Genomic DNA, 11,012 nt, shown 5'->3' with positions numbered 1-11,012 from the left:
GTCTGTGTTTCTCAGATGTCCTCTTTGTCTGTGTGTGTGACCTGTGTCTGTGTTTCTCAGATGTCCTCTTTGCCTGTGTGTGTGACCTGTGTCTGTTTCTCAGATGTCCTCTTTGTCTGTGTGTGTGACCTGTGTCTATTTCTCAGATGTACTCTTTGCCTGTGTGTGTGACCTGTGTCTGTGTTTCTCAGATGTCCTCTTTGCCTGTGTGTGTGACCTGTGTCTGTGTTTGTCCGATGTCCTCTTTGTCTATGTGTGTGACCTGTGTCTGTGTTTCTCAGATGTCCTCTTTGCCTGTGTGTGTGACCTGTGTCTGTGTTTGTCCGATGTCCTCTTTGTCTGTGTGTGTGACCTGTGTCTGTGTTTCTCAGATGTCCTCTTTGTCTGTTTGTGTGACCTGTCTGTTTCTCAGATGTCCTCTTTGTCTGTGTGTGTGTGACCTGTGTCTGTGTTTCTCAGATGTCCTCTTTGTCTGTGTGTGTGTGACCTGTGTCTGTTTCTCAGATGTCCTCTTTGCCTGTGTGTGTGACCTGTGTTTGTGTTTGTCCGATGTCCTCTTTGTCTGTGTGTGTGACCTGTGTCTGTTTCTCAGATGTCCTCTTTGCCTGTGTGTGTGAGACCTGTGTCTGTGTTTCTCAGATGTCCTCTTTGCCTGTGTGTGTGTGACCTGTGTCTGTGTTTCTCAGATGTCCTCTTTGTCTGTGTGTGTGACCTGTGTCTGTTTCTCAGATGTCCTCTTTGCCTGTGTGTGTGACCTGTGTCTGTGTTTCTCAGATGTCCTCTTTGTCTGTGTGTGTGACCTGTGTCTGTGTTTGTCCGATGTCCTCTTTGTCTATGTGTGTGACCTGTGTCTGTGTTTCTCAGATGTCCTCTTTGCCTGTGTGTGTGACCTGTGTCTGTGTTTGTCCGATGTCCTCTTTGTCTGTGTGTGTGACCTGTGTCTGTGTTTCTCAGATGTCCTCTTTGTCTGTTTGTGTGACCTGTCTGTTTCTCAGATGTCCTCTTTGTCTGTGTGTGTGTGACCTGTGTCTGTGTTTCTCAGATGTCCTCTTTGTCTGTGTGTGTGTGACCTGTGTCTGTTTCTCAGATGTCCTCTTTGCCTGTGTGTGTGACCTGTGTTTGTGTTTGTCCGATGTCCTCTTTGTCTGTGTGTGTGACCTGTGTCTGTTTCTCAGATGTCCTCTTTGCCTGTGTGTGTGAGACCTGTGTCTGTGTTTCTCAGATGTCCTCTTTGCCTGTGTGTGTGTGACCTGTGTCTGTGTTTCTCAGATGTCCTCTTTGTCTGTGTGTGTGACCTGTGTCTGTTTCTCAGATGTCCTCTTTGCCTGTGTGTGTGACCTGTGTCTGTGTTTCTCAGATGTCCTCTTTGCCTGTGTGTGTGACCTGTGTCTGTGTTTGTCCGATGTCCTCTTTGTCTGTGTGTGTGACCTGTGTCTGTGTTTCTCAGATGTCCTCTTTGCCTGTGTGTGTGACCTGTGTCTGTGTTTGTCCGATGTCCTCTTTGTCTGTGTGTGTGACCTGTGTCTGTGTTTCTCAGATGTCCTCTTTGCCTGTGTGTGTGACCTGTGTCTGTGTTTGTCCGATGTCCTCTTTGTCTGTGTGTGTGACCTGTGTCTGTGTTTCTCAGATGTCCTCTTTGTCTGTTTGTGTGACCTGTGTCTGTGTTTCTCAGATGTCCTCTTTGCCTGTGTGTGTGACCTGTGTCTGTGTTTGTCCGATGTCCTCTTTGTCTGTGTGTGTGACCTGTGTCTGTGTTTCTCAGATGTCCTCTTTGTCTGTTTGTGTGACCTGTGTCTGTGTTTCTCAGATGTCCTCTTTGTCTGTGTGTGTGTGACCTGTATCTGTTTCTCAGATGTCCTCTTTGCCTGTGTGTGTGACCTGTGTTTGTGTTTGTCCGATGTCCTCTGTGTCTGTGTGTGTGTGTGACCTGTGTCTGTTTCTCAGATGTCCTCTTTGTCTGTTTGTGTGACCTGTGTCTGTGTTTCTCAGATGTCCTCTTTGCCTGTGTGTGTGTGACCTGTGTCTGTGTTTCTCAGATGTCCTCTTTGCCTGTGTGTGTGTGACCTGTGTCTGTGTTTCTCAGATGTCCTCTTTGTCTGTGTGTGTGACATGTGTCTGTGTTTCTCAGATGTCCTCTTTGTCTGTGTGTGTGACCTGTGTCTGTGTTTCTCAGATGTCCTCTTTGTCTGTGTGTGTGACCTGTGTCTGTGTTTCTCAGATGTCGTCTTTGTCTGTGTGTGTGTGACCTGTGTCTGTTTCTCAGATGTACTCTTTGTCTGTGTGTGTGACCTGTGTCTGTGTTTCTCAGATGTCCTCTTTGCCTGTGTGTGTGTGACCTGTGTCTGTGTTTCTCAGATGTCCTCTTTGCCTGTGTGTGTGACCTGTGTCTGTTTCTCAGATGTCCTCTTTGCCTGTGTGTGTGTGACCTGTGTCTGTTTCTCAGATGTCCTCTTTGTCTGTGTGTGTGACCTGTGTCTGTTTCTCAGATGTCCTCTTTGTCTGTGTGTGTGACCTGTGTCTGTTTCTCAGATGTCCTCTTTGTCTGTGTGTGTGACCTGTGTCTGTGTTTCTCAGATGTCCTCTTTGTCTGTGTGTGTGTGACCTGTGTCTGTGTTTCTCAGATGTCCTCTTTGCCTGTGTGTGTGACCTGTGTCTGTGTTTGTCCGATGTCCTCTTTGTCTGTGTGTGTGACCTGTGTCTGTGTTTCTCAGATGTCCTCTTTGCCTGTGTGTGACCTGTGTCTGTGTTTGTCCGATGTCCTCTTTGTCTGTGTGTGTGACCTGTGTCTGTGTTTCTCAGATGTACTCTTTGTCTGTGTGTGTGACCTGTGTCTGTGTTTCTCAGATGTCCTCTTTGTCTGTGTGTGTGACCTGTGTCTGTTTCTCAGATGTCCTATTTGTCTTTGTGTGTGTGACCTGTGTCTGTTTCTCAGATGTCCTCTTTGCCTGTGTGTGTGACCTGTGTCTGTGTTTCTCAGATGTCCTCTTTGTCTGTGTGTGTGACCTGTGTCTGTGTTTCTCAGATGTCCTCTTTGCCTGTGTGTGTGACCTGTGTCTGTGTTTGTCCGATGTCCTCTTTGTCTGTGTGTGTGACCTGTGTCTGTGTTTCTCAGATGTCCTCTTTGTCTGTTTTTGTGACCTGTGTCTGTGTTTCTCAGATGTCCTCTTTGTCTGTGTGTGTGTGACCTGTGTCTGTGTTTTTCCGATGTCCTCTTTGTCTGTGTGTGTGACGTGTGTCTGTTTCTCAGATGTCCTCTTTGCCTGTGTGTGTGACCTGTGTCTGTGTTTGTCCGATGTCCTCTTTGTGTGTTTTACCTGTGTCTGTGTTTCTCAGATGTCCTCTTTGTCTGTTTGTGTGACCTGTGTCTGTGTTTCTCAGATGTCCTCTTTGTCTGTTTGTGTGACCTGTGTCTGTTTCTCAGATGTCCTCTTTGTCGGTGTGTGTGACCTGTGTCTGTGTTTCTCAGATGTCCTCTTTGTCTGTTTGTGTGACCTGTGTCTGTGTTTCTCAGATGTCCTCTTTGTCTGTTTGTGTGACCTGTGTCTGTGTTTCTCAGATGTCCTCTTTGTCTGTGTGTGTGACCTGTGTCTGTGTTTCTCAGATGTCCTCTTTGTCTGTGTGTGACCTGTGTCTGTTTCTCAGATGTCCTCTTTGCCTGTGTGTGTGTGACCTGTGTCTGTGTTTCTCAGATGTCCTCTTTGTCTGTTTGTGTGACCTGTGTCTGTGTTTCTCAGATGTCCTCTTTGTCTGTTTGTGTGACCTGTGTCTGTGTTTCTCAGATGTCCTCTTTGCCTGTGTGTGTGACCTGTGTCTGTTTCTCAGATGTCCTCTTTGGCTGTGTGTGTGACCTGTGTCTGTTTCTCAGATGTCCTCTTTGTCTGTGTGTGACCTGTGTCTGTTTCTCAGATGTGCTCTTTGCCTGTGTGTGTGACCTGTCTCTGTGTTTCTCAGATGTGCTCTTTGCCTGTGTGTGTGACCTGTCTCTGTGTTTCTCAGATGTCCTCTTTGCCTGTGTGTGTGACCTGTGTCTTTTTTTCTCAGGTGTCCTCTTTGCCTGTGTGTGTGACCTGTGTCTGTGTTTCTCAGATGTCCTCTTTGCCTGTGTGTGTGACCTGTGTCTGTTTCTCAGATGTCCTCTTTGTCTGTGTGTGTGACCTGTGTCTGTGTTTCTCAGATGTCCTCTTTGCCTGTGTGTGTGACCTGTGTCTGTGTTTCTCAGATGTCCTCTTTGCCTGTGTGTGTGACCTGTGTCTGTGTTTCTCAGATGTCCTCTTTGTCTGTTTGTGTGACCTGTCTTTGTTTCTCAGATGTCCTCTTTGTCTGTGTGTGTGTGACCTGTGTCTGTGTTTCTCAGATGTCCTCTTTACCTGTGTGTGTGACCTGTGTCTGTTTCTCAGATGTGCTCTTTGTCTGTGTGTGTGTGACCTGTGTCTGTGTTTCTCAGATGTCCTCTTTGCCTGTGTGTGACCTGTGTCTGTTTCTCAGATGTCCTCTTTGCCTGTGTGTGTGAGACCTGTGTCTGTTTCTCAGATGTCCTCTTTGCCTGTGTGTGTGTGTGTGACCTATGTCTGTTTCTCAGATGTCCTCTTTGCCTGTGTGTGTGACCTGTGTCTGTTTCTCAGATGTCCTCTTTGCCTGTGTGTGTGACCTGTGTCTGTGTTTCTCAGATGTCCTCTTTGTCTGTGTGTGTGACCTGTGTCTGTGTTTCTCAGATGTCCTCTTTGCCTGTGTGTGTGTGTGACCTGTGTCTGTTTCTCAGATGTCCTCTTTGTCTGTGTGTGTGACCTGTGTCTGTGTTTTTTTCAGATGTCCTCTTTGTCTGTTTGTGTGACCTGTGTCTGTTTCTCAGATGTCCTCTTTGCCTGTGTGTTTGACCTGTGTCTGTGTTTCTCAGATGTCCTCTTTGCCTGTGTGTGTGACCTGTGTCTGTGTTTCTCAGATGTCCTCTTTGTGTGTGTGTGACCTGTGTCTGTGTTTCTCAGATGTACTCTTTGTCTTTGTGTGTGACCTGTGTCTGTGTTTCTCAGATGTCCTCTGTGTGTGTGTGACCTGTGTCTGTGTTTCTCAGATGTCCTCTTTGTCTGTGTGTGTGACCTGTGTCTGTTTCTCAGATGTCCTCTTTGTCTGTGTGTGTGACCTTTGTCTGTGTTTCTCAGATGTCCTCTTTGTCTGTGTGTGTGTGACCTGTGTCTGTGTTGCTCAGATGTCCTCTTTGTCTGTGTGTGTGACCTTTGTCTGGGTTTCTCACATGTACTCTTTGTCTTTGTGTGTGACCTGTGTCTGTGTTTCTCAGATGTCCTCTTTGTCTGTGTGTGTGTGACCTGTGTCTGTGTTTGTCCGATGTCCTCTTTGTCTGTGTGTGTGACCTGTGTCTGTGTTTCTCAGATGTCCTCTTTGTCTGTTTGTGTGACCTGTGTCTGTGTTTCTCAGATGTCCTCTTTGTCTGTGTGTGTGACCTGTGTCAGTTTCTCAGATGTCCTCTTTGTCTGTGTGTGTGTGTGACCTGTGTCTGTTTCTCAGATGTCCTCTTTGTCTGTGTGTGTGTGACCTTTGTCTGTTTCTCAGATGTCCTATTTGTCTTTGTGTGTGTGACCTGTGTCTGTTTCTCAGATGTCCTCTTTGCCTGTGTGTGTGACCTGTGTCTGTGTTTCTCAGATGTCCTCTTTGTCTGTTTGTGTGACCTGTGTCTGTGTTTCTCAGATGTCCTCTTTGTCTGTTTGTGTGACCTGTGTCTGTGTTTCTCAGATGTCCTCTTTGTCTGTGTGTGTGACCTGTGTTTGTGTTTCTCAGATGTCCTCTTTGTCTGTGTGTGTGTGTGACCTGTGTCTGTTTCTCAGATGTCCTCTTTGTCTGTGTGTGTGTGACCTGTGTCTGTTTCTCAGATGTCCTATTTGTCTTTGTGTGTGTGACCTGTGTCTGTTTCTCAGATGTCCTCTTTGCCTGTGTGTGTGACCTGTGTCTGTGTTTCTCAGATGTCCTCTTTGTCTGTTTGTGTGACCTGTGTCTGTGTTTCTCAGATGTCCTCTTTGTCTGTTTGTGTGACCTGTGTCTGTGTTTCTCAGATGTCCTCTTTGTCTGTGTGTGTGACCTGTCTGTTTCTCAGATGTCCTCTTTGTCTGTGTGTGTGTGACCTGTGTCTGTGCTTTCTCAGATGTCCTCTTTGCCTGTTTGTGTGACCTGTGTCTGTGTTTCTCAGATGTCCTCTTTGTCTGTGTGTGTGACCTGTGTCTGTGTTTCTCAGATGTCCTCTTTGCCTGTTTGTGTGACCTGTGTCTGTGTTTCTCAGATGTCCTCTTTGTCTGTGTGTGACCTGTGTCTGTTTCTCAGATGTCCTCTTTGTCTGTGTGTGTGACCTTTGTGTTTCTCAGATGTCCTCTTTGTCTGTTTGTTTGACCTGTGTCTGTTTCTCAGATGTCCTCTTTGTCTGTGTGTGTGACCTGTGTCTGTGTTTTTCAGATGTCCTCTTTGTCTGTGTGTGTGACCTGTGTCTGTGTTTCTCAGATGTCCTCTTTGTCTGTGTGTGTGACCTGTGTCTGTGTTTCTCAGATGTCCTCTTTGCCTGTTTGTGTGACCTGTGTCTGTGTTTCTCAGATGTCCTCTTTGCCTGTTTGTGTGACCTGTGTCTGTTTCTCAGATGTCCTCTTTGTCTGTGTGTGACCTGTGTCTGTGTTTTTCAGATGTCCTCTTTGTCTGTTTGTTTGACCTGTGTCTGTTTCTCAGATGTCCTCTTTGTCTGTGTGTGTGACCTGTGTCTCTGTTTCTCAGATGTACTCTTTGTCTGTGTGTGTGACCTGTGTCTCTGTTTCTCAGATGTACTCTTTGTCTGTGTGTGTTACCTGTGTCTGTGTTTCTCAGATGTCCTCTTTGTCTGTTTGTTTGACCTGTGTCTGTTTCTCAGATGTCCTCTTTGTCTGTGTGTGTGACCTGTGTCTGTGTTTCTCAGATGTCCTCTTTGTCTGTGTGTGTGACCTGTGTCTCTGTTTCTCAGATGTACTCTTTGTCTGTGTGTGTTACCTGTGTCTGTGTTTCTCAGATGTCCTCTTTGTCTGTGTGTGTGACCTGTCTGTGTTTCTCAGATGTCCTCTTTGTCTGTGTGTGTGTGACCTGTGTCTGTGTTTCTCAGATGTACTCTTTGTCTGTGTGTGTTACCTGTGTCTGTGTTTTTCAGATGTCCTCTTTGTCTGTTTGTTTGACCTGTGTCTGTTTCTCAGATGTCCTCTTTGTCTGTGTGTGTGACCTGTGTCTGTGTTTCTCAGATGTCCTCTTTGTCTGTGTGTGTGACCTGTGTCTCTGTTTCTCAGATGTACTCTTTGTCTGTGTGTGTTACCTGTGTCTGTGTTTCTCAGATGTCCTCTTTGTCTGTGTGTGTGACCTGTCTGTGTTTCTCAGATGTCCTCTTTGTCTGTGTGTGTGTGACCTGTGTCTGTGTTTCTCAGATGTACTCTTTGTCTGTGTGTGTGACCTGTGTCTGTGTTTCTCAGATGTCCTCTTTGTCTGTGTGTCTGTGACCTGTGTCTGTGTTTCTCAGATGTCCTCTTTGCCTGTGTGTGTGACCTGTGTCTGTTTCTCAGATGTCCTCTTTGTCTGTGTGCGTGACCTGTTTCAGTGTTTCTCAGATGTCCTCTTTGTCTGTGTGTGTGTGACCTGTGTCTGTTTCTCAGATGTCCTCTTTGTCTGTGTGTGTGTGACCTGTGTCTGTGTTTCTCAGATGTCCTCTTTGTCTGTGTGTGTGACCTGTGTCTGTTTCTCAGATGTCCTCTTTGTCTGTGTGTGTGTGACCTTTGTCTGTGTTTCTCAGATGTCCTCTTTGTCTGTGTGTGTGACCTGTGTCTTTGTTTCTCAGATGTCCTCTTTGCCTGTGTGTGTGACCTGTGTCTGTGTTTCTCAGATGTCCTCTTTGTCTGTGTGTGTGTGACCTGTGTTTGTGTTTCTCAGACGTCCTCTTTGTCTGTGTGTGTGACCTGTGTCTTTGTTTCTCAGATGTCCTCTTTGCCTGAGTGTGTGACCTTTGTCTGTGTTTCTCAGACGTCCTCTTTGTCTGTTTGTGTGACCTGTGTCTGTTTCTCAGATGTCCTCTTTGTCTGTGTTTGTGTGACCTGTGTCTGTTTCTCAGATGTCCTCTTTGCCTGTGTGTGTGACCTGTGTCTGTGTTTCAGGCTGTGTGAAGGTGACGGAGCAGTGTCTTCCTCTGCTGCGCCGCTGTGCCTCGCTGCAGACGGTGGACCTGCGTTCCTGCAACCTCCTCGCTCCTGACGTCTGCCAGCTGCACTGCTTCCCCTCGGCCCCAGACAGACTCCTGCTCAAGAACAGCTAGACTTCTGCCCACCATCAACACTACCACAACACAGTGTCAGAGGAAAGAACATTGTAAATCAGAGACACTTTGCTGTTTTTTTTGTTCTGTTTTTATTTCTGGATCAACCATTTGTGAATGGAGACATTAATTCCACATAGATATTCCGTACCAGTAATGAGTGTGTGTACAGATTAGTAGTTGACTGTAAATGACCCCCACGACCCCTGACCCCTGGTCCCAGCTCAGCTCTGTGCCTGCTGGGAACACTGACTCTGTCCTGCTGTGGAGAGGTCATCTCAAACCCAGCCATGTCAGTCATGAGAGGTGTTCACTAAAATAAAGCCCAGTTTGGGACCATTGAGAGTTTTTCTGCATTATGACTGTATGATTTCATTCCCCGTCAGCACATTTAACCCCCAGGTCCCTATGAATCTTCAACAACATTTTACATTAGATTTGAGTCCTCACTGACTGTCATGAGGTTCTGAGTCAGGAGGAAATGTGCTTAAAAATCTTTCTGGTCCTAAAATCAGGCTTGACTTTGATTTTGGGGTGAGGTGTCCCAGACGTGTTTTACATGTTCCTTGATACTCGCTCACGGTTGAGGATTAGTTTTTTGAAGGTGTGAACCGTGTTTAGGGTTGGGTGATGCCCTTCTCTTCACCATCCTCTGTCCTTGCCCTCTTCATTGCTACACTTCAGACACAACGCTTCACGCTAGGCTTGAGAAGCTGCTCTGAGCTGTGTTTGCTCTGAGTCTCGCTGTAGATTCCTGCAGGGCTGGGAAGGTTTTCACAGAGCTTCGCTAACGCTAGTCACATATCACTTGGATTGGTTTGCTGTCGTTCGGTCAGATCGTTAAAGCTGCTCACCTTTAAATCTGGCATGGTCCGAGCTCAGATATGGAGAAAAGTCTCTTGGTTAGAAAACGGTGAAGAAAAATGCTTTGTGGCCAATTAATTGAAAACGTATTAGAGAATGAAACAGTTGGTGTTTCCATCCATATTCAGTGTTATCACTCAAAAGACTAACCACACATACTCTGCATATGCATTCTTCCATCTGAGCCGCTTCTCACCTGCCATTCTGTTTTTTAATGGTTCTCTGAACAAGCTGCTCTGAGCAGGAAGGGTCTCGCTAGGCTTTAACAGTCGAGACTCATGGGAAGCTCCTCACATGTTCTGGACTGATGTCGCCATCATCAGTTCCATCATCTCTGTTGAACTAATTAACGAGCCCTTACCAGGGAACCTCCAAAACAATCTTTTCAGCTGCTTCCTTCCACAATACGATGCATGTCGACACCTTTCACTGACTGTATTCCTTGCACACTTTTATTCAGTATTGGGTCCAATACTTGGCAGTTTAAAGTGTTTGATGGCAGTCGACAAACAGCGGCCCCTAAAAATGACCATGACAATGTAGATGCTACGTTTTTTGTTGTTGTTGTTCAGTGCAGTTTGCATTTAAAAGACATTCTTGCACATTGGGATATACCTGTGTGCGGTTTATAGTAACATATCGAACACTGAGTTGTTGATCATCAGTTGGCAGTTTTTCTGGAATCGGCAAGAAGAATTCAAGTTGGAGAACTTGACGTCAATACGGTTCATCTTCCATCCGACCATGTTTTTTTGCAGATTCATAGCCCACCAAACTGAATTGACATGTACGAACCAAACATTCAACCTGTTGAATGCACAGGGCTGAAATCATGTTATTGTAATATCTTGCCAAAATTTCCTGTTTTGGGTGTTCATATATAAATATATATATTTCTTCCTTTGCATTGATCCATGTGATAGAATATGTGAAACAATAGGGAAAAAGAAAAACAAGGCAGCTACTGTACTGTAAGAGTGACTACTGTAAAATGTCTTATTAAATAAAGACAATGGGGGTTGTTTTTATTTACTTTGATTTTCTTTACTCAATGTGCTTCAAACACTACTGAAATACTTGAGTGTCCTGCCAACCGAAAAAAAAACATTTAATTGTCATTTTCAGGGCTCAACAATGTGAGGATTTCACTTGCATTTTTGAGAGAAAACTACTGTTGCAGATGCAGTGAGTAAATTGGGCACACCATGTTGAACTTAATTTATACCATCTGAATAAAAGCTCCCTAATGCCAATCATGTGTAGAGTTTGAATATGAACATACCAGTAAAGGTAGAGCTTTAGTCAAGACCAGGACTAGTCGAGACAGAGTCCAAAGAGGTTCGAGTCCAAGTCAAGACAGAGTCCAAATGAGAAAAAAAAAGAATCCGCTTCAAGACCTCATACTTAACTACTGATAATGTATGTGATGTGAGAGACAGCATATCTCCTATTCTAAGATACATTATTTTACATTATTATTGGTAATGATCTAAAAGCATGTGCAAAGTAACAACTCTGTAAGGACAGGGGTCTCCAAACTAGATCCTGGAGGGCCAATGTCCTGAAAAGTTTAGCTCCAACTGGCCTTTACACTAGTTTCTAGTGTGTCTAGTAAGAGCTTGATTAGTTGGTTCAATTGTGTATTATTAGGGTTGGAGCTAAACTCTAAAGGATACTGGTCCTCGAGGACCGAGTTTGGAGCTGTAGGGTCAAATGTTTTATGTAGCTGCTTTATTTACATTTCATTTACTTTATAATGTTGCCGTTTGTTGACATGTCTGTGGACAAAAATGACAGATGTCTACATATCTCCAAGATGTAGGTGTCTTTGTTT

At 45.4% G+C, this 11,012-nt stretch overlaps 1 protein-coding gene across 2 annotated transcripts in view; it reads left to right on the top strand.

Annotated features, from left to right (window-relative positions):
• The window catches only part of LOC132104566 (F-box/LRR-repeat protein 19-like), a 34,787-nt gene extending 26,220 nt beyond the window's left edge, over window positions 1-8,567 (top strand). For both annotated transcript variants that reach the window (XM_059510131.1, XM_059510129.1), the window contains exon 11: window positions 8,157-8,567. In XM_059510131.1, the coding sequence (XP_059366114.1) occupies window positions 8,157-8,314 (158 nt within the window). In that variant the 3' untranslated portion in view covers window positions 8,315-8,567. The remainder of the gene's footprint in view (window positions 1-8,156) is intronic.
• The last annotated feature ends 2,445 nt before the right edge of the window (window positions 8,568-11,012 follow it).

The sequence above is a fragment of the Carassius carassius genome, chromosome 25 (assembly GCF_963082965.1).
Source record: "Carassius carassius chromosome 25, fCarCar2.1, whole genome shotgun sequence".
Lineage (NCBI taxonomy): Eukaryota > Metazoa > Chordata > Actinopteri > Cypriniformes > Cyprinidae > Carassius > Carassius carassius.
Note: the sequence above shows the minus strand (reverse complement) of the source record. Positions and strands in the feature narration are given on the sequence as shown.